Here is a 23,945-nt window from a genome sequence, read left to right as displayed (position 1 = left end):
TGCAGTTTTAGTGATTTAACAATCTTTTATCGAGAGACACTAGGTCTATCAACTACAGGTAAGAGAGACAGGATGCATGAGTTGTCACCAGACACCTAAAATTTGCTACCAACATATAACATATAACATCGATGACATGGCTCTGTTGGCATTAGAGCAGTACAGTTGAACCAACAGTTTGTGGTGGCCTAACCACTGAAAGAAAAGAGAGTGTAGATCAACAAGCATTTAGGATTGACACCTTAATATAACTGTACACAGTCCGCAGAGAATTAAAACACAATCAGTGCTTCACCACTTTCACCAGACAAAAATATAATCCTTACAGAGACATGTTGGGAACGTATACATTTATATACGTTCTAACAGTCTTCTCTTAGCAGCTGACTGGCGTTAAAATACAGGACATCATTCAGATCAATAGATACAACTGACCACAAACACTTCCGCTTGCATGCTTGAGTGAACTTACGAGCATTGTTAAAACACTGCAGTTCCAGTTAATAGTATTTGCACAATGGGAGCCTGTAGGTCTGACGGCTTTAGCCGCAGTCGGCTGTTGTGTCCTCTGGTACTGTAAACAGTGTGCTATATACGCGTCACATGAAGATTCAAGTCAAAAAGTGTTTGACTTTAACATAATATTTTCAAACCTCAAAAGCCATTCACAGCTTGTGTGCAAAACACACACACAACAGAAATAAAACCTACATTGGGTTGATTGTTTTCACTATCAGTTCAGCTGTTAACTATTAATCAACATAATATAAATACATTGTTTAAAAGAAAAAAAAAAAAATGCCTGTTATAATTTTATAAGGCCCAAGGTGACATCTTAACATTGCTTGTTTTGTCTAACCAACAGCCTACTGTACAACCCAAACACATCCAGTTTACAATGATAAATATAAATGTCAATTCTGACATTTGAGAAGCTGGAACATAGGAATGTTTGGCACATTAATGATTAATCGATAATCCAAATAATTGCCTATTCATTTTCAGATGATCGACTTATCTATTATTGACTAATTGTTTCTGCTCCGGGGCTGACATTGGTCACCATGATGTACTGTGCGTGCACAATGTGATGCAACAGACATGCCAGCAGCATACTCAGTATGCAAAAACAAACAGGGGTTTTAAAATGTGTTTGAATTTTGAGACATTTCGTCTTCATCTCTGAAAAATTGACGACTCCCACTGTGAGTGTCTGTGTTTATGCATATGGTAATTATGCATGTCTTTGTGATTCCCCTGTGCTGTCTAAGCGTGTGAGTGTGTGAGAGATACCCCGGCCGTCTGAGCAGCTCAATCACTGTGCGGGGTGATCCCTGAGAACAGACTGGGCTGTGAACATGTCTGGCTCCCTTTGGCATGCTAAAAGGGGCGACTCAGCATTGTATAGGAACTGGAGGAGCGGCTGGTTTTAATTATGGAAGCGTGCTGAGCTGGGAGAGGGCCAACATTCACTCTCACATCTCCTTTCTGGTTACGTTCTCACACTGTCTCTCACACGGTGGCTCCCCCCTTCTCTCTGGTTTACAGCTTTCTGCTCTCCTTCCTTCATTTCTCTTCCTTTTGCCCTTCACCTCCACTAGCCTCCCTGCCAATACTTTCTCTTCACCCTTCCTTTTTTCTGCTTCTATTTCCATCCGATGCCATTTCTAAACATTTTCTCCTCTTTAAGCTTTTTGTTGTCCCCTGCTCCTCCACTTTTTTTGTTTTCTTTTCCCACCTCCGTCTCTCCCACTCCATTCACTTTCATTTATTCATCTTCCTGTTGTTCTTCCTTTCCCACGTCCTGTCCACTTCACTTATCTGCCTTTTTCATCTTATTATCTGCTTTGCTGTTTTCTTCCCCTCTCTCCTCATCTCCATTCTGCATTCCCTTTCATCCTTTCTCTTCTTCCTGTTGGCCCTTCCTCTCTCTGGGCCCCCCCAAAAAACAGAAGAAGTAAACTTTCATCTCATCACCTCCTTAATCACAGTTTCACACCGGCACAGACACTACTCTCAAAATTTCAGCCTCTTGATTTAATGCTCAGATGAAAGCTCGTCTTCATAATGTGTTCTGATGATGGAAACAATGATGAAAGTCCTCTTTTTTTTTTTTTTTCTTTTTTTTTTAAATTCGATGAGCAGCTATTCTCAAAAACACAGATTTTCTAGGAAACAGTATAAGGAAGCGATCGTAAAATCAAAGCTTTGGTGCATGATCTTTTTCTAAAGAAAGCACAGTGGCTAGAGTTGAAAAAAAGCTGTCATTGGACGAAAACTAGAACCATATTGTTGCTGGAAACCTCTCTCATTGTAGCTGAACAAGGGCGCAATTAGCTGGGAGTGGATTTATTTGACACTTCACTGCCACATGCACTCAGCTACAGCGTGTATCCACATGTTCAGACTCAAGATTTCCAGAATGAGTTGAAACAGAGGTTCACATTTGAGCATCCATCCCTGCTGATACAGCCTTTTGGCAACACAATTAAGGCTAAAAGGATATTTAAAATGTTCTACAGGAAACTAAATTATTCACTAAACTTACAGTATATTTTCACAAAGTGCACTGGCCAGGTGAATCCAGGGTCAGTAAAAGCAATTATTCCTTAGCATTGGATTTTTTTTATTTTTTTATTCATGTTAATACTATTTATAGCATTGGCAGAGAAAGAAGCATATTTGTTCAGGAGAACCCAAAATGAGGCAAAGGAGTTTCAACAAAACATTTATGCTTTTAACATGTGTATATTGTTAATTTGTTTGTATCTGCATCAATTAATCAGGTCATATTTTACGGAGCCCCCTCTCTGGAAATCCTGTTTTTGCATGCCTCCCTGCATTTAGGCCACAGACCAGTGTCAGCTGCAGAAAGCATTCCCAGAGCTGCGAGGGGTTTACTGTCATCTGCCAGTGACACTTCAGTGAGGAAGATGCTTGCCAACACATGGGCTACAGCACCCGGTCCACCAGTTAAAATTCCCCAAATTGTTTAACACCCCAGGAAAGTGTGTGTTTTTTGTTTATCTTTGAGAAATAAGTATCAAGTTTCTTTAAATATTCTGAACTGGTTTGATCAAAAAAAAAAAAAAGAGCATAGGGTCCTGCATCACAAAGCCTAGTAACTGAATTTAAAAATATGACAAAATATACTGTATATATATGCTCTATACAGCTCCCACCAGAACATCAACACCCAGGCGTGGTTTTAAGAGTACCCAGAGAGGAATGCAGTCTGCTGGGCTCAGAGTTCTCTCAGAGCCCTTAGCCTGGAGGTCAGCCCTACTCTGACAGATCTCTCCACACTCCACTGAGGCGAGACGCACTGTCCCTGTCAGCGCAGTACTAAGCCTGCCAAGCACGTCTCCTCACTGTGTGTGTGTGTGTGTGTGTGTGTGTGTGTGTGTGTGTGTGTGTGTGTGTGTGTGTCAGCAGTGTGGTGAGACAGGTTGTGTGAGACAAACAAAGGAGACACACAGTTTGCGATTGATAAAGGAGGAGAACTACAGTTTGCAGACTTGTACTGTATTTACTGTGTGCGTGTGTGGACAAAAAATAAAATACACATTCCCATGTTTGCTCCTTCCTCCTTCTCTGACATAATGCATTCGCCAAAAAACGTAGAAGAATCAACAAACTTGAGTCAAATCATAGTGAGTAATTGAGTTTGTACCCACCAAATAATGCTGTTGCCCTAACTGAACTGAGATATCAGACCAGAAGTCAGCTGGTGTCTCACAGAGGAAATATAAGACACTCTCTCTCTCTCTCTCTCTCAAATCAAAACATGGCCAAAGCTTTAGTGTGACTAAATGAAAGTGGGTCCAGAGTGGGCGACCAGATAGCTCAGTTGGTCGAGCGGGCGCCCATATGTAGAGGTTTACTCCTCGACGCAGCGGGCCCGGGTTCGACTGCACCCTTTGCTGCATGTCAGTCCCCCCTCTCTCTCCCCTTTCATGTCTTCTGCTGTCCTATCTACATAAAGGCTGAAAATGGCCCAAAAAATAATCTTAAAAAAAAAAAGAAAGTGGGTCCAGAGCGTCATGGACTCGTCAAATATACCCACTGATAAACGCATTCCCAGAGTTTATTTTACAAGTTTATTTACTCCTTTACGCTTGCTTTTGGGGGAATTACTGTAATTGTTGAGTCTTTGTAAATTATAGAGTGTGGTCTAGACCTACTTTCTCTATCTCTGTATCTGTAAAGTGTCTTGAGATAACTCTTGTTATGATTTGATACTATAAATAAAATTGAACTGAACTCCTGCACAATAAAGAGTTACTCCATGTGTGCAGGAAAAATCACTGTTGTAGTAAATCTCACTGCACTCCAGTTCTTTAGAAGTTATTCTTTATCTCTGTATGAAATAAATTGTATTGTGTTTCTTGATAAACAATCTTGAAGAAGCTGATACAACACACGTTGCTTGTTCACCACTACTTTGGCATCCCCACAGTAGGATTGATGATTATTTCAAATCACTAAAACTATGTCCTGGACCCTTTGTCTTTGACAAAAAACCTTAAATGATCTACTGCTCTTACAGCAATATTTTGTAGGATGAGCTATTATGGGTTTTCTTTTTTTCTTCAAATAAGTCATTTTTCCTTGAAATTGAAAGCTCTCCGCACAGCACTGAAGCGGTGCCTGTGCTGATTTCAGCAGGTGATGATTTCTCTCCCCCCTTTTTTTTTTTTCTGCAGAAACAAGTTTCTGGCAGACGGGAGAACAGGTTCAGCCCCGGTCCAGTGACAGCTGCAGCGCCCGGGGCAATAAACCATGACAGCCGGCACAGAAACTAAGGCCACACACACATACCCTAAGCTGCTGTCAAAGTCCAGAGAGGTGGCCAAGAAGATCAAATAAAGGGAGGTGTCGATTCAAAATAATAAAACAATATGAGAATAGAGTTCATAAATAAGCTTTGGATTTGACAATAAACGTTTAAGTCTGAGTTTGCACGTTATGGCATTAATTGTGGTATAAATTACGTTTTAGAATATTTTAATCATTCTTTTGGTGTAATTAAGAATTCACAGTGGCAATTATTTTATCTTTCCCGCAACAATCGCGAGATAAACAGTAGAAACAAGGCATTCGCGTTACCAAGTTGGTCTGAATGCACCCATTAGTCCGCAAAACATCCTACAACTGAACTGCCCACTTGCTCTAAATTTTGCACTGCTAGGCTTATAAGTACCGTCCAAAATGACAAGCTATGGGATGCTGCACAGTATGTTGACACCATTCTTTGAGAGTGTGATTTAACTCAATAGAAAGTTTGGGAGAGTTTCAGTCAAAAATCAAACCCAAACAGAGATCAGATCAGGGCCCATTAGTCACCCATGTCTCCATGGTAATGATCACCAACAGTAAAGAAAGAAAACCGCAGACCACAGTCTAACAGACACACAGACACAGACAGACACACACACTTCTACTTCTCAGTTTTTATTCCTCTCAGTTATACAATTTTAATACTGACCACTCTGACTCACACACACACACACACACACACACACACACACACACACACGACGAAGACTGAAAAGCTGATGGCCAGCAGTCAACACTAAAGAAAGACCACCAACACACACCCACACACGTCACACACCCACACCAAAAAACTGACAGACAGGCTCAAAGGAATGATGTAGCGGGTCATTCGGAAACTTTACGATTCATTTGCAAAACAACAGGGTGATCAGTTAAAGGCCTAATTCAAGCCTCAGCATATCAGAGCAAAACAGAGCACCACCAACAGCTGCTGCTCAACTCTAACGCAGTGAGTAGCTTAGAGAGATAACCATTCACACTTGACTGAACGTACATTCATCTCACATTACTGTAGATTATCTTGCTGGAATCTTTTAGTGCAACAAGTTCCCAGAAAATCTGAACGCGAGCAATGTGGTCAATGTTTTACTTGTGGAGGTTCAAGGAAGTAGAGCTTCAAACTAATTCGTGGTAAACACACTGAGATGTCAACAATCCTTCCAGCGGACAGTTGGGGTTCCATAGTATTATATTAAAAACAAATCTAGTATCAAATTCACTCATCAAATCCAATCGCTTATGGAATGATCAAACTAAAGTTTTCATCATTTGCAAGTCCCTAAAGTTATAAATAACCACAACGGAACGATTCAGTTTCGATCCGTGATCACATTATTGGACAAGAAGTCAGAAATACTACAGCTTATTTGACTAAATTAACAACATTAACATTAATTAAGATAGCCTAATTCATTTTCATAACCTGTGGCTATAGTCTTATAATGAGATGAGCAGTGGGACATATAAAATGTTGACTGATATAGATTGTTCTGACACATTGAAATAACAGCAGTACAGTACCATTGTAATTTTTATAATTTACGTGATCTAATCTAATCATATCACCCAGCCCTAGTTTGTGTCAACTAAACACTCAACTAAACATTGTCAGCACAAACATTTGAACCTAGCTCACTACTTTTTATTGTTAAGTAAAAGGCGGTTTCTCTTTTAGAAAAATGTGGTGTAGATAAAAAAAGGAACAACACACAGAAGTTAGCATTGTGTTTTGCAGAGCTGTGGGGCCCAGCGGTGGTAAGCTACCACAGCTGCCACAGCACCGTAGGGAATTCCTGGCTATATAGTGGGTAAACTATGGCAGGCAGGAAATGAAGCATGCTGGGTTGATGAATGCGCAGTGAAAGAGAGAGCGTGTTTTGAAAAATCTCAAGTGAATTAGCGCCTAAATCACTACATACATTACATCAAATGTCTGAGAAACAAAAGCTTCACTATCACTAACCACGAACAGGAATTTTAGGGGTCCCCGTCTTTGGATTCCTTGTAAGTGGAATGATATCCAGCATATTATCCACAAGTAGGAGAGGGAGAAGTACAATATTCCAGTAATCCAGGTTTAGATCCAAGCGTGTATGTTTTATACTCCAGGGTGTAAACGAGAGAAAAGTTTCCTCAGAAAGCAGAAGTAGGTGACTGTCAAGCCTTTTAGTTTGTCTTTAACTGAGGGAGGAGTGTGTGTGTTCCCTCCCGCTCTACTCAGTTCTGTTCTGTCTGTCCGCTGGCCCCAGGGAGGTGTGTGTGTGTGTGTGTGTGTGTGTGTGTGTGTGTGTAGCCTGCTCATTTCCTGCCTGGATGTGCATCTGGGCTCCAGGCGGGCAGGCTGCTCAGAAACACATGGCCAGCCACTATTCTGCCAGCGGTTCCAACCCCGCAAGTACACACACACACACACACACACACACACACACACACACACACACACACACCTTACTCCACCCTATTAGCTCCCTCAGTGACCCTTTCCAAGCCCCCCCTACTACACCCCCTGTGTACTACAACACAGACACATGCATATAAAAACACCCTCCAGTCCTTTGCAGGGCACCAACCTTCCCCCACCCCACCCTTTACTCTGTTATCAGCTGACCCCCCCCACACACACACACACACACACACACCTCGGTTACTTCAAAATGTCAGTCTTTACTACAACTGCATCAATTGTTGCATTAAGGTTTTTTTTTTTACTTCATTTTAATTTTGCCCAACGCTTTTATTAGAAGTAACTACCAGTGAGATAGTTAGAACTTCTCAATTGATAGGATTTGATGTGGTTCTTTGTCTCATGTGATAGTAAACTCAATACGTTTAGGTTCTGAAGTATAAGTTATATGGAAATGTCATAGGGCTCATAGCAAATGGGCATTTTTCACTATTATTTTAGTCATTTTATAGATTAAACGATCAATTGATGATGCAGTGCAGAAAACCAAGTGAAAACCAACAGCTAATGCAACAGCTGTGTAAAACGTGAAAAATGGACTGTATAGAACTTTCCAAGACTTTCACTCAGATCCTCAAAGAATTTGGGATACAACTCACTAAAAGTGGCTTCCTTTTCCAGAACTTCCATGAGCGGTAGGAAAAGCATGCTAATATGAACGTATGCCGGTGTCTGAAACCATACTTCAGCCGTCATTCTCAACTTATGAGACCTGATATTTTATTATGATTTACGGCCACTAAATTCATGCACTTGCAACACATTTTAACCTTATTTTCCACTAGTTTTCAGATTTTTGCCCATTATAGACAAGATATTAGAGAGACATTTTTGTATAATCCAACTACAACATCCTCTAAAATGAGAAGATGGAGTCATGTCGTCACCCTGAAGTTGCTATCCAACCAGCGACTACTCCAGTGGTGTTTTTCCATTTTCTTTTTTCTGTGATTTACAATACTGCGTTTGCTATTTAAAGTGCTCATATTATGGTTTTTGGCTTCTCCCCTTTCTTTATTGAGTTATATATATATCTTTTTGTTCACATTATAGGTTTACAAAGTGAAAAAAAGTCCAGCCCAAAGGGACTTACCATCTCCAACAGAAAACACTGTTCACGAACTGCTCCAAACAGCTCTATTGTAGTCCAGCCTTTACTTCCGTGACGAACGTGCGTCACTTTGTAACACACGTTATAATGCTCGCCTAGCTGCTAGCGTGGCACGCCCTCATACTCTGCACCTGATTAGCTAGCAGTACTTACTGCGCATGTGCGACTCCCAACAAAGATAGAACAGAAGTGAGATGTCTCACTGTAGCTAAAACAAAGACCTGAACATATAGCGGGAAAAGAGGAGCTGCAGCAATGTGCAGTACAACCAAAATATGGTGTTTTTTGAAAATTAAGCCACATAAACCTATTCTGGTACAACCTCTAAACACAATTATGAAACTGAAAATGAGCATAATGTGAGCACTTTAATGGAATTATGAGTCTACTTGCTTGATTATCAAGGGAAACGCATATAATACTCACATTTTGTTAGTGTGTGTAAATGTGTATTCCTTAACTTAAAAACATAAAAAGTTACAGGAGTACCAAACGTGTGATGTATAAGTATGAGTGTGCGGGTGTGTTTTTACGAATGCATACACACCATTCCCTTACGTGTCAGTCAAATCTTTTCATACCATGGCTTACAGATCTGTAATGACACGTTCTTGTCTCACCCCACCATGATGGTGTGTGTGTGTGTGTGTGTGTGTGTGTGTGCGTGCGTGTGTGTGTTTGTTACATACCAACACCTTGTCAGGTACATGTGCTCCTTGACGAAGACAGATCCAGAGAGCAGGATGTACCAACAGGTAGCGATGCTGTCTGGGCTGGAAGAGAGAGGAAGAACACACTGGTGTGAAATAGGGCTGAAACAGGTCGATTATTTTTTTGATTAATCGATGAATCGGATAAAAAAAAAAAAAAAAAAAACATTAATTTACATCAACTCAATACATACATACTTGTTGTTTTAGTTGATAGTTGTGTAAAGGTAAGTAACCCAAATAGCAGATACAGACAAGACACACAGACAGACAGACAGACAGACAGACAGACAGACACACAAACACACACACACTTATTCATTAAATTATTACCATCATTGTAGTAAGTGCAAGTTAAGTTCATTTATACACCACACACTAATATATTTGTCAACAATAACTGATATGGGACAAAGCACATAATATATACATGACGACAGATTGAAAAATTAATGGGCCAAAAAAGGCGAGTGAATAAAACAGTGTCTTTAGTCTTGCAAAGTATACCACCCCTGCTTTACTACAGTTATTACCGAGCTAACGCTAGCTTGTCACGCTAGTCTGCTGGATAACGAGTAAACAGCAGCACCAGAAGAGCTACTGGAATGACGGTACGTTCCTCACTTCAGACCGGAACAGAAGTAGGATAGTGTAGTGACTTTCCCGTCCTCCTCATCAAGGACTCCAACATGTTTACGTTTTAGGTGCTGACTCATCACCGTGGTGCGCCTGTGCCATGCCGTGTCGCTTTTGCTTATCTTGCAATTTAACACGTTTTTGATTGATTTGGTGTGAAATGCTCCAAAACCTTGAATGACTTAGGTCGTACTGATTTCTCTGCCTCCGCCGAGTGTTTCAGAACAACGTTACGGGTCTCTCCGGTCTCTCTCCGTATTTCCTCCATCCCCGCTCTGCTCTTTTTAATTTTCTTTCGCTCCGCGCTGCTCCGCTCTGCGCTCAACTCAATTTTTTTTTTCCATCTCCGCGACTAGGTGGCGTAATAGTTGCGCGACACAACGAATCGAGAATTAAATTCGTTGCCAACTTTTTTAGTAATCGAATTTTATCGATTTTATTGATTCGTTGTTGCAGCCCTAGTGTGAAACACTGTAGTCTGTGCTTCATAACACCTCACAATCTAACGTGTTAGAAAGTGTACTATATGTGTTATAAGTTGGGTATTTTCCCTCATTGCCATATGTGCCATAAAAAAAGCTAGCTTTTATGACCTTGTGACAATTTATATACCTAGGATATTCTAATCATCATGGGTATCTATACATTTATGGTTAAATTGGTTAGAAAGAAGAGTTAAATACAAGCCAGGATTCTCCTGTGACTTATTTTTCCAAGGCTTTAAAAGATGTAGGCGTTATGTAAATAGAACTGAAGACAGAGATGTCTGATAGAAAATATTAAGTGCACATCCAAGCTTTGAATCCCAAGTGCTGCATAAATGTATTCTTAGCATGCCAAGCACTATAGAGCCATAATATCATGTGCCATCAATGCAAGGTGGAGAGAATCCATTAAACACAGGCAGTCACGCTAAAAAGACTGGAATAAACCGCACTGAAAGAATCACGCAATAATTGTCTGTCACTCATGGTAGCTGCAACATGGAACTATTTTATGGGAGAGTAAACGAATCCAAAACACGGGCTTTGTTACTGCCAATGCTATTTCATGTAAACATTTTATCTGTCAACTCCAAACGCCATACTCATTCACTGCTTATCGAGCTGGGTGCTCGAGTCAGCAGCAAGCCAAGAAGCAATCCTACATAAAAAAGTCAGTTAGAGGATAACATAGGTACCTGTGTGGTTATGAATATGAATACAGAAAATACTGGGAGCATAGACTGAAAAATGAGCAGTGTTTGAAGAGTGGAGATGAGAGATGCACCATTGCGGGAAGATCAACACATTATGGAAAGATTGTAATGTTATCGCCTTTTCTTCCCTGACCGAAGACTTTTCTGCTTTTTTCAGCTTTTCTGTGTGATACATGTATACTAACAATTGCTAGATGCATTGCAATTTATAGGGAGTGGTTATTTATCACTTTGTAAACTAGATAAAAAACACAGGTTATTTGTCTACAATATGACACAGTTTGACAGCTATAGACAACTACCAAGTAGGGGTTTAGATTTTTAGGAAATAACTATTATAATAAATTATGTGATCACAAAAAGGGACCTTTTTTTCTAAAACATTTCAACTTTTAAAACATTTGGTGCTGGAAATTTGCATTTTTTTGAGTAACCAATTTATTGGAAAATAATTGACAAATTACAAAAAAAAGGAGAATTATCGTTAGTTGCAGTCCTACTACTGCGTACATCATCCCTTCATTGTGCCGTTGTTTTTGTTGCTTTTGGCGTTCTTTATCATTGGACAATCTGACATTATCATGTTTGAAAGGAGAAATAAAAAGATTTAATGTCGGGGTTTAAGTGAAGCCAACATGATTAACTACTATTATGGTTTTATTGGAGCGACCGTGATTGCTTTCATCTGCTGTGTGTGTGTGTGTGTGTGTGTGTGTGTGTGTGTGTCTGTGTGTGTGTAACAGCTGACTAATTGGACATGGCAGGCGCTTTGTTCTGGGTTAAGGTACTTAAGATTAGCCCCTGGTAGAGAGGCAAGAGAGTGTATTGGCGAAAGAGATTTTCTGTGTGTGTGTCTGTTTATTTGATGGTAAATTAAACCATTGAGTGTCTAATGTGATTCCAGTGAGCATGATAATACATCAACAGCACGTAGATCTACGCTCTCCCTTTTTCATCGGTCTCTGTCCTCCCTCCGTCTCTAACACTTTGTCCACGTCCCAGCCGCCCTCGGCCCTTTTCAACCTTGCTTCAAATTCCTCGTTTCTCCCCCCGCTTCATTTTCTTGACTCTCCTTCCTCTCGACATTGCTTTTCTTTCATCCTTTCTCTCTTATTTTATCTTCTCATCTCATCATCTACTCTCCTCTTTTCAACACCTCTCTCCCTCTTTCACTAGCCTCTCGTTCATCTCTCATTCCTCTTCTCTCCTTGTACTCCGCCTTCCTCTTGGACTAGTTTTCTTATGAATCCACACTGTATGTGATGCTAAAATGACTTTTTACTATCTGCCTCATCCATCTCAGTATCCGTTTTTTTCACACATCCTGAAAGACTTAGAGCAGGGCATCATTCGCTCTAGTGCAGCTGCTTAATGGCCAAAACTGACACACTGTTGTTATTCTAGGCAGGTACAAAGTGTTAATGTTACAGATTCTGTGATTGTATGGCAGGATCATTTTAAAAAGAAAGATATTGTCAAACTTCAACTGGGTAACTACTGGTAATAAAAAATATAGAAAACATCTCCTATTTGAATAAAACAAGCTTTCCTCAGCAGATATAAATATAAAGAGAGAGTGGGTGCAGCGCAACATAGCAGAGCACTTCCTGCTCTGTGTGACTTGTACTTACTGGAACAGGACGTGGTTAGCCTCATGTCTCTCATACCTGGCCGAGGTACACATCGACCTGAGACAGAAAAGCAAAGATGTTCACGTTTTCTCCACAAAAACATCACTTATCCATCCAAAAGCTTTTTCTCAAAAAGGCACCAAGCGCTCCCATTTTAGACACTTTACTTACTTACATTACTGTCTGTCAGCTCAGAGTGTTAAAGTGCAACCTACAATTTCTTTGGAAAGCCAGGGGTTTGTAACCACAGGTCAAATTGACTCACATGTACTGTATTTTGCTAACTGGACAGGGGTTTGGTTACTCTCTCATGTTTTCTCTCTGTAAGGAAGAGGGCTCATACCTGCATTCTCCCGTTCAAATGTCATTGTTGTCACCTGCTCAACTGAACCAAACAAGCAAAGACAACATTCCAGACAGGCCGAACATTTCAACCATGCTTGGTATGAACATGTGAATGTCTAAAAGATAAGGGTGTCACGATTTCGATTTTAAATTGAAAATTGATCAAAGTGAGGTTTCAATTTCGACTATTGAAATCAGAAGCACGATTGGCAATTCCCCCAGTCATTTTTTCTCTCTCCACACCTGCCTACTTGCGACAGAGAAACATCAGAAATTCCTCCTGCTTCCCCAAAGTCACCGGTGTGGCAACTTTTAGCTTTCCCCATGAGTGAGTTATGTTAACAAACAACAAAGGTAAAGCATGTGAGCTCCGACTGGACTCCAGTCTTTGTCGTCCCTTTTGAAAAGAAATTTAAATCGAAAATCGAATTGGGACCTTAAAATCAAAAGTAAAGTCAAATTGAGGATTTGAAAAATCGTGACACCCCTAATAAAAGACACCGAAACGTCCTTTGTATGATAAAACCGGGGGGAGGAAATCCACCTGGGGCAAAGGGTATTTGCCAAAAAAATTCAAAGCACTCTTAAAACCTGTTTGGGTAGGGTGTGCCACATATAACAATTCATACAGTAGTAGGCCTAAAGGCTTATCTACGTTTATTTTATAAGGGATGCTGTGGTTGACGCTAGGGCTGAACAATATAATGTTTTTTTTTATCTTCATCGCATTATCAACTGGCGCGATAAAAACATCGCGAAAGGTTGCGACATATCGCAAAAGACAGAGATTTCTTGTGTTAGTTGGAAAAAATATTCAGTAGAAAACTGTACTTTAAAATGTAACGGTTATTGTTTTTAAGTGGTGACTTTAATATTCTAATCAATGTTCACTTTATTCATTAAAGAGTGTTGGAAATTATTTCCTTTCCTGTGTTTTAAATTTAACAAGCAATGTGTTGCCTTTAGCAGTAATATCACGTTATTCAACGTTATCGCATAGGTTCCTCATATCTTGCAGACTTAATTGACACCTCATTTAAAAAAGGTCCCATGGCATGAACATTTCACTTTAAGAGTTTTTTTAACATTAATATGTGTTCCCCCAGCCTGCCTATGGTCCCCCAGTGGATAGAAATGGCGATAGGTGTAAACCGAGCCCTGGATATCCTGCTCTGCCTTTGAGAAAATAAAAGCTCAGATGGGCCGATCTGGAATCTTCTCCTTATGAGGTCATAAGGAGCAAGGTTATCAAACAAGCAAAGTGGCAGTTGGTCAATACCACACCCACACCCACACCTTCCACCTTGAAATGGCACATACTAAGGAAAGCTCATTGTGGGACTGGCTCTAGTGGCTGTAATTCTGCACCAAGGCTGAATTTCGGGAAAGAGACTTCAGATACAGTATTAGGGGACCACTAAGGTATATATCAAAGCATCCAAAGAGCATCATGTCATGGGACCTTTAAATGGCGGCAAAACAATCAAAAGTCAGAGTAACACTGAATTTTGTGTGAAGTGAAATGAAAAGGAGTCACCTTAGCTGATGTTCCCTAAGGTGAGAGAGGACGTCCATGTGGTAGAGGTGGCTGTAGATAGTGTGCAGATCCTGCAGGACAGAAAGACAATCAAATTAACTTTTAGTGAACAAGTTAAAACTCCACCAAGAAAATACTACATAAGAGAAATTATTAAATGATCTCACATTTCCACACACACAAAAGGGAAAAAAACTCTGAACGCATGGCAAGCACACATGCTACAGTGTTCTGTGCTACAAGTAGGAAGCCATTTCAGAAACAAACTTCACTGCCTTTTCAAACAATACATTACAAAATATTTGCACACGCATTTGCAAAAACTACACACTGGTGAGACTGAGAGTGTGTTTAGTGTCTAAAAAGAGAAAGCTTTTAAAAGATTAGCTCATTGTTTAGAGTGTGTGGAATGCCTCAGCACCATGTAAATCACTTCTCTTTGACCAAAGCCACTTGGACCATGCCACACAATGCCTATCAAATTGACACCCACAAACCAGACGAGCAGGCATACTACACTTATTTATGCGCGTGACAGCAGTGACACAAGCACAGATATATCCACCCATGGCCTTAAAATAGTACCCTATCGGGGCCAGCTGTCAAAACATTAAGAGGCTGACAGTGTGTATGTGAAGGGAATAGCTTCACGCAAGCATCTGTAGGATCAAACAAACAGGTGGTCTACACTACACAAAAAAAATACATAATATTTTAAGAAAAGAGTTTGTAGTAAATCAGCAAGTTGAAACAATATTTTGACATTTAGGGGAAATATGCTTATTTGCTTTCTTGCCAACAGTAAGATGACAGGATAGATACCACCTTCATGTCTGTATGGTAAATACAAAGCTACCCACAGCAGACTGCTAACTTAGCTTAGCTGGCACAAAGACTGGAAACTGGGGGAAACAGATAGGCTGGATATGGCCAATGATGATTGACTGTTTTACGGGTGAGTTATGTACCGGACTATGTCTTGGTCGGGACCAGTCCCTTACCGGAGTCTCTGCTGGTTGCCTGGCAACTGGTCCTGGCCTTTGCACAAATCCAGGCTTGCGGTTTCCCCCCAGTCTTATGCAAAGCTAAGTTAGCTGGCTGCTGTCGGTAGCTTTATAGTGCTGAGACATGAGAGAAAGTCTAATTCCCAAAATGTCGAACTTTTCCTTTAAAGCACAGCCCATCTACTACTAGTTTGAACCCAAATCACGGACGAGTTCTGACAGCCGAAACAAGAAAAAAATGTTTTCCCCAACAATCGTCTTCAGGATAACGCCAATGCACAGATGGAGTTTAGCAAGAACACACACAATAATGGGACAGATACAATGAACTAATCTAATCTCCACAAATCGGATCAGTGTTAGTCTGAAATATTATAATGGACATTACAGATTGGTCAATGAATAAAAAAATAATAAATGAAACATACCAGTATGCACTACTGCAGATTATAAAAGCAGTACAGAGTCAACCGAATCTATACAGCCGAGAGAGAGAGAGAGAGAGAGAGAGAGAGAGAGAGAGAGAGAGAGAGAGAGAGAGACCACAAGAGAAAGGATCATGCTTTTGTGAAAGCTTTACGGGAGCCAACGGAAGCAGAGCTGAACACTGGGGGCTGGGGAGCCTTTAATGCAATGGACCAACACACCTCTGATGTGTTGTTGGCTCTGTCTGACACAGGAAGGAAGGGTTGGGGGAAGAGAAGGAGGAGAGAGAAAGTAAGCAAGAAGAGAGAGAAAGAAGGGAGTGAGCAGAGAAAGCGAGCAGTCAGACAATACCAAGAGAGAAAGACAGAAACAAGAGTGGAGGGAGACGAGGATTAAACATCAGATCTAAGAGCTATAAGGTGAATATTAGTCGGCCAGGTTTGTTCCATGCACTTTCTATAACACTACTACGCTACCTGAGTGCTTTCCTGTCGCCAGTAATGTCACAGAGAAAATGAATAGGATAATTTACAGGGCTGGGTTTTCTTTCTGCTTTCTATGTGAATCTACACATGACTGACAGGTTGGTAAATTCTCAAGTTTGCTATGTACACTTTGCATAATTTAGTCCTAATGTTGATACTAGAGTAGTCTACTTCCTTCATCCATGAATGAAAAAGTACGTGATGAAGTTACTGTTGCTTATGTTTGACCAGTCAGCAACTAGCGAGCCCTGCAAACCCTGCCCCTAAAGTGTTTTTTTTACTTTTCTTTTGGAAAGTGCAACCTCCAGATAAGGGACTTTGCAGCACTTGGAGCTACATTCAGTCTCGGTTTCCTCCAGTCTAAACATAGTTAAGATTCTCAATTCCTCAAAAGGTTCTTGGTCCCGTGGGAAAGTTCTGTGATAGAAACACCCTATTGTCTACAACTGATCCAAGGCTGTTGACCAGGTCCAGCAGGACTCACATCACACCCATCCTATTTTCTTTACATTGGCTTTCTATTAAGTTCAGGATTCATTTTAAGGTTCCTGTTCTTACTTAAGAGCCCTGCATGGTCAGGCACGTGCACATTTTTACCTGCTCCATCTTTATTATCACCAGGAGGTCACTTAGGTCTTCTGACCAGTCAAGCAGCTTAGCTCATTGAATATTAACGAGAACTGGCACAAATCGAGCTGAGTCTTCCTGCAGGCTTTCTATACCTCGCTAGAATAGCTTAAAACAAGGTAACCAAGGCATTTTTTCCACAAAAAAATGTTACAGAGTCCATGGGAGAACTTCAGCCATTACCACAAAGTAATGACATATGGCAGGGCACCTTTAAAAAGAAGCTTAAGACTCACCTATTTAAACAAGATTTTTTCTTTGTCATTTTGCGTGTTTTTTAAAGTTTCTGTTAACAGTTTTTATTTATTTTTTTTACTCTTGTGAAGCACTTTTTGACTTAGTTCTTTAAAAGGGTGCTATATGATAGCATATTATTATTATTATTATTATTGGACTCCCGGGAATAAAGTGATACATTAAAACAGGCAGACTGGTCTTCTCACCTTGGCTTCAGTATTGTTATAACACACTGGTGGTTCATTCCTTCATGCACTTTTGGGTAGATATATCCGATTACTGGTATTAAAAGAAACTGACTTAGGCTAGTTTCCTCTAAGAGGAAAGCACAGCATGTTCTTTAGGGCACTCTCTCGCAGACATTTAAATGAAAGTCACATCAACGGACAGAGAGCTTGACCTGGCCAACTGCTTTACAGAGAGAGTTGTAACCTCCATTTACCGATCATGAGGCAGAAACAGTGAGCCGAGAGCAGGCATGGAACAGCCTGGTTCACGGTGGTGAGGAAGTGGAACTGTATTGACTTTAACTCACAGTTAACTGGGTTAGGGAGCACACAAACTGCTGCAGTAAGCACTCCTGTCATGTTGCTGAGCGTGCATGTGTGTATGTGCGCGTGTATAGTAAGTGTGTATGTTTAGGACATACAGGCCTGAGGCAACTAGCTAGCATGGGGGCTCAGAGTAGATGAGACAGCCCAATATTAACTTCACCCCTGGTTGTTCCTGGATTACATTAAATACGCCTGATTCAAAACGACACAGAAGTACCAACCACATTATTTCACCAGTGACAGACACTCTGATGTATAATGTGGCCAGGACACATATATCTTAAAGAGATATTTTGCTAATTTCAATCAATCTCTGTGTCATGGATGGTGTGTGCCTTCCCTCTGTGATGAATTTCGCTTCATTCGGTGGATTTCATCGAGAAACACACTAACAACGCCACGGAGGGAAGGCACAGGCCGTTCATCAAACACACTGCCCAGACAACGATGACACAATCGGCAAAGTATCCCTTTACTTGGGAATAGGGATTGCGATATGATTCAAGATTTTGGAGGGAATGATCGTTTTTGTATCACTCATTTTCGTCTAAATTATTAACATTGAAATCAATTAAAATGATTATAGTGTGATTTTTGCGAGGATCTGTACCGAACAAAGATTTTTTTCATTAGTCTGTAGGATACGATTTGTAGGCCAGGACATCTCTGCAGCACCACAATACTTAATTCAGAATGGTTTGACAAATATTTTGCCATTAACAAATATTGCACCCCCCTGCGATTTGGATACTGCACTAGTCCATAATGCAATTTCGATACAATTGCGATTAATTGTGCAGCCCTACTTGGAAAGTTGGTATATTGGAGGCAAAACAATCCCTCATAATAGAGAAATGTCTCACATCACTACCTTCAATGCCAGATAAGACACAGATCTATGCAACTATACTTTCTTTGCATTTTGATACTGTAGATTCTGAATTTTTCAATGAGGGAAAAGGAATAGATGCTTCTGTATGGGTACCTTAAATGCAATAGTCTATTAGTTCACTCATTATTATTTAAATGTATTAGTTTTTAAAACTTCAGAACATGCTTATCACAATTTCCTAAGCTGACATCTTCAAAATTGTTTGTTTTATCGCATCAAAAGTCCAAAGCCCCAAAACAGAAAACAACAAATCCTAACATCTGAGCGGCTGGAATCAGCAAATGTTTGCTAAAATGACGATTAGTGAAATTTCACAATTGCAGTGAATTCATTTCATGTAGTTCAACTGAAAAAGATAAAACAATGGTACCAAAATGTCTTGAGATTTCCCATAGATAGCTCAACCTGCAGTAAACCCTCATATAGTAAATATATGGATTTAACTGCATGACAATTAAATAACACACACAGTCCTTCTACTACAACTACTACTACTACCACCGTCCATGAACACAGCCATTTCACATATTGATTAGTGCAGAGCAGGTCATCAATAGACCCAGACAGACAGACAGACAGACAGACAGACAGACAGACAGACAGACAGACAGACAGACAGACAGACAGACAGACAGCAGGATGTCTGAGGAGTGGATCTCTGCTTTGTCGTTTCAATCAGTGGTGTCCCAGAGAGAGGATGGTAATGTGATCACTACACTGCCCACGCCAATCTCTCTCTCGCTGTGCCCTCGATATACACTGCTAAGACTTGAACTGAGGGTGTGGTAGCTGTGGTCTGGTTTCTGTTGGCCCACACTAGGGAAATGATACCCCTATTTTAATGTACTAGTGTCAGTCCACATCTATATTCTGCAGTGGTGCCTCCATTCTTAACCCACATGGAAATTGTCCAACTAACAAAGCCATTACTTTCAGGTCATCCGCCTTAAGCCCACATGCCATGCATTGTTGTCTCATTGTCCTCCCCTCCCTCTGGACAGCACTAGTCAGCGAAGCAACCCCTCCTTAGTGACTTGTGACCTTTGGCCAGTCCTCCCTGGAGGCTCATGTGGTGGCCTGATGACCCCATCTGTGATTATGACTTCACGACCTCAGGAGGGACATCCATTAACTCATCGCCAGATGAGGTCGTAGCCTTTCACTTAAACCTGTCTAATATAGCCAAAATCAAACAGCGGGAAAAACTTATTTTAATTTCTGAGGATGAGACTCTATCAATACATGTTAGTATGAGTCAGAGTAACTTGGTATCTTCAAAACAAAGAGACCAAGTTACTTTTTCTGCAGCAGTGCTCAGATTTGCTGCTTTATTTGAAGTTGCACATGGCCGTACGGCACATTAAGCAGAATCAAACCGTATGGTGTTTTACAACTGCATGGCATGTCAGTCAAACGAAAAAGGCTATTTCTCCAAGTTCCTAAAAAGTCTACTCTTTGAAGATGCAACTAACTGTAGAAATATCTAAAAATATAGTCTACTCTGAGCCTCAGAAGTTTGGCTGTCAAACTAAAAATAAGACAAATGGAGCTGATCAGTGATGCTCTGAGCTTGCTGTGCTTGTCCTGGTGTGTGTGTGTGTGTGTTGACAGGCGGTGTGTGACTCAGGTATCTACAGTACAGTGGTGCTGCTGCCACCTCCTGGCAGAAACATCACTCTCATTAAATAAGATTTGGTCCATCTATACTGTGTATCTACCTACTGACACATTTTACTAATCTAAGAAGGATTAGGGATTAGCAGCTACCCAGACAGCAAGAACACATTGAAAAAAATGACCTTAAAAAAGTTACTTAAAATGTTTGTTGCTACTTACAAGTACATGACTACTACACAACAGTGATGTGAAACCAGATTGCTGCCTGTGTCAGTGCTGTCATGTCACCCGTCCACAGAAATTGAATCTTAAATTTGGTGAAACTATTCTATCTGCATTTTACAAAAATAGTAGTTCTGTATGTGTTTGTTTTTAGAACCCCTAGTCACGCATTGCCAGACCCTCCTCCATGGTGCTGCGGAGGAGGGTCTGGCTAGTCCACACAGCATTCCGGGATGGGAGAAAAACGTGCTCTGGTTTATTGGCATTTCTTTAAATCAATCAAAATCGTCTTGGGCGGCGCCAAGCGCCATACGGAGCAACAGCGCCTCTGCAAAATAGCCTTGGGAAGAAACTTGTTTTTGGTGGAACGTGTACGTTCAAAAGGTTGTTTTAGTCGTGTAACAGAACACTCAGATTGGACAGATAGTCTAGGTAACTGTCTCAATTTACCCTGCAGAGATCTGAAAAAGGTTAACCATAGTCCTCCTAAATCGACCAGAGAGTTTAAAATGTCAACACAAAAAGCCCAAGTTAATGGATATCCGGCCTAAATGAGTGAAATCCGGCAGAATTTCCATTGGCAACGGAGCAATCCCGGAAGTGGAATGTCGTGGATATAGACTATAGCACCCCTAACCCTGACAGGATACTGAAAGTTTGAGATGTGGCCTGCTAAAGTATGCCAGTTACTCATACATAAACAAGCTGTGGCAGCACAGAACTAGGAGCAGTCGTACAAAGGCAAGTTGTTGCAGCACAGAGGCTGTTGTCCCACCCACCACATTTCTCCCTTTACCATCAAGAGACAGCCTGCTAACACTGCATTTGTGATATGTTGAGGCACTCCTACATAAGTAGGTAATAAGCCAGCTACTGTTGTGCAAAAACCTTGCAATCAATCTGGAAGCTTGGTTTTTAATTTCCTTTAAAAAAACTAGTTGCAATTTGAGCTGTTCGTTATGGACCAGGTATGTTCAATGTCCCTGGGGCCAGTAAAATCATTTCAAACCCTTTGTGGACTGTACAAAAAGCATGGATGTAATATTTTCATACATACCATTAAGAATAACGTTGCTTTTTGCTTTTGCATTTGCTGGTTTGAAATTATATGACATATAGTGGGTCCTTTATGTGAAAAATTGACTTTTCAGGAGGAACCGGGTCCGTCTCCAGTTTAGCCTGCCTTTGTGGGCAGTTCAATCACCCCTCTGCCCACGCCCACCTCCACCAGAATGTACATTATGCCAGTCGAGTCGGTCACTGACACAGAGAGGATATTGTAGACAGACGATACAACACGTCCATTCAAGCCAACAGAACAACCAGCTTGGCTAACATTCTGCCTGCACAGCCAGCCTTTTAACATTTACATTACATAGACTACTGACTCCCCAAGCTTAAGTGTCAACATTGTGCTAGGCTACAGCATAACAGGGCTTAAAGTCAGGGACCAAAACGCTTTTGTGTACAGTATATTCAGAATACTCCGAAAAGTCTCTAGTTGTATATATTATAATTATATATCTTGCGATTTGTATATGAGAAAGTAAAACAGCTTGGCAGAAGAGGATGTAAAGTTGCTTAGAGAAATGCATCAGTACATCTCTTTAAACCACACAGACACAGTTGATTGTACCTCATTAGCCATTATTTAATACGAGTAGAAAATGGTTGAAAGTTTGAGTTGGAATGAAGCTCTATACATTGCACATGAATGCACATCTATAAAAAAGGTAAAGTAAATCACTGAGGATGCATGTAAAATGGTGGATCAAATGGGATGAATATTAAAGTCCTGTATAACAGCCATTTAGCTTGTACATTTAAATATTATGACATGGTCTGCATACAAAAACCACACAGCCCTGCATGCTTGAAACAAAAAAAATGTACATTAAGTGTCTCTGTGGGATACCACTGACGTTACAGCATCCTACAAAACTTCCCGATGCTTAGCTTGTATACAATAGGAACAAGTCAACTCTACTCTATAAACATGGTACTGTAAGCCCCCCTTACATCTGCACAGAATGGAGATGCTCCGTTTGAGTTTCAGTAATGGACACAGGGACTGCAGTCAGCTTGTCAGAGTTGCATGAGATGGGGATTCAGCATGAGTGCTCCCTGTACTATAAACCTAAGTGAGCCGGTAAGTCAATGGAATTAGATGGAGAATGAGCTTAAGTAGCTATCTACATGTATGCTCGTTATTTAACCCGTGTGTGGTCTTCCCGTCAACCTTTGAAAAGGTTTTTTTCGACGTTTTTGACACCTTTTTTCACAGTTTGTTTTTGCTTTTCTCAACGTTTTAAATTGTAACATATTTCTTCTTTACATTTTCAGTGCTTATTTCTGCGTCCCATATTTTCTGATATAAAATAAAAATTGAAAACGGGTTAATTTGACCCTAAGTCAACACAAGGATTAAAAGAAAAGTCAGACAAGCAGTTGAAGGGCCTGAACGCCCATCAGTTCGACAAATTCATGCCTGTGTGCTTTATGTAGAGATGGTCCGATACCGATACTGGTTTCGGTATCAGCTCCGATACTGCCTAAAACGCTGGTATCGGGAAGTACTGGAGTTTATGCACCGATCCGATATCACGTAATAAAGTCCTAAAGAAAATCTTCGTTAAAGTAGTTTATGTTCTTTTTCCGTTATAACTGTCTGTCAAACTGCATAATAAAAGAAAGTTCTGTGGCGTTCATTGTTTGTGTTTGTTCATGTTTCACACACATTAAGAGTTTAACCTGAGCCAGACCGACAACAAAGATAGAAATCATATCACATCCATACAGGGATAGTAGTATACAGTTGTTAAAACATAATATAATATATGACTAGAGTTGGGTATCGTTTGGGTTTTTTCCGATACCGGTGCTAAATCGTTACTTTTAAAACGGTGCCGGTGCCTAAACAGATACTTTTTAAGAAAGTAAAAAAAAAAAAAAAAAAAAAAAAGAGAAGGGTACTAAACAACAGTTGGCGACATTTAACAACAACTTGTTTATTACTATATGGCCATATGGCCAAAATAAATGATTTATTAGTAATGTAATAACTATAACTTACAATAAACAATAACTTATTTCACCAGTAAATTGCTGTTGAATGACAAAAACCACCAGGTGGGAAAAGTGTAATTTACAACAACTTTGAATGCATCGCAAAGCTGTAGGTTACCAGTTTCAGTGAACGCACAGACTATGTTTTTCCAACGTCGGCAGCTGCTGCGCTGCAGAGCACACTGTTGCGTCCCGGTGTTGAAATACAGTCACACTTTACACTGTTTAACGTTAGCTGTCAGCACTTTAACCGTGATTAATCCAGCTGCTAGCTAAAGGTAGGCTAACATTACCTGCTGTCGAGTGTAGTGTAAAGTCAGGCACCGAAATAAGGCACCGAAATT

The 23,945-nt window shown here is 40.5% G+C and overlaps 1 protein-coding gene across 6 annotated transcripts in view; it reads right to left on the bottom strand.

Annotated features, from left to right (window-relative positions):
• rapgef6 (Rap guanine nucleotide exchange factor (GEF) 6) overlaps window positions 1-23,945 on the bottom strand; it is a 159,497-nt gene that overhangs the window by 103,218 nt on the left and 32,334 nt on the right. For 4 of the 6 annotated variants that reach the window (XM_028595451.1, XM_028595452.1, XM_028595453.1 and 1 more), the window contains 3 exons: window positions 14,472-14,542; window positions 12,590-12,646; window positions 9,104-9,187 (listed from right to left, as the gene is read on the bottom strand). In XM_028595451.1, the coding sequence (XP_028451252.1) occupies window positions 9,104-9,187; window positions 12,590-12,646; window positions 14,472-14,542 (212 nt within the window). Of the gene's footprint in view, window positions 1-6,802; window positions 7,029-9,103; window positions 9,188-9,953; window positions 9,991-12,589; window positions 12,647-14,471; window positions 14,543-23,945 lie in introns of those variants that run through there. The other 2 variants (XM_028595456.1, XM_028595457.1) reach the window with 2 other exon arrangements.

The sequence above is a fragment of the Perca flavescens genome, chromosome 13 (genome assembly GCF_004354835.1).
Source record: "Perca flavescens isolate YP-PL-M2 chromosome 13, PFLA_1.0, whole genome shotgun sequence".
Classification (NCBI taxonomy): domain Eukaryota; kingdom Metazoa; phylum Chordata; class Actinopteri; order Perciformes; family Percidae; genus Perca; species Perca flavescens.
This window is presented reverse-complemented; position numbering and strand designations above follow the sequence as displayed.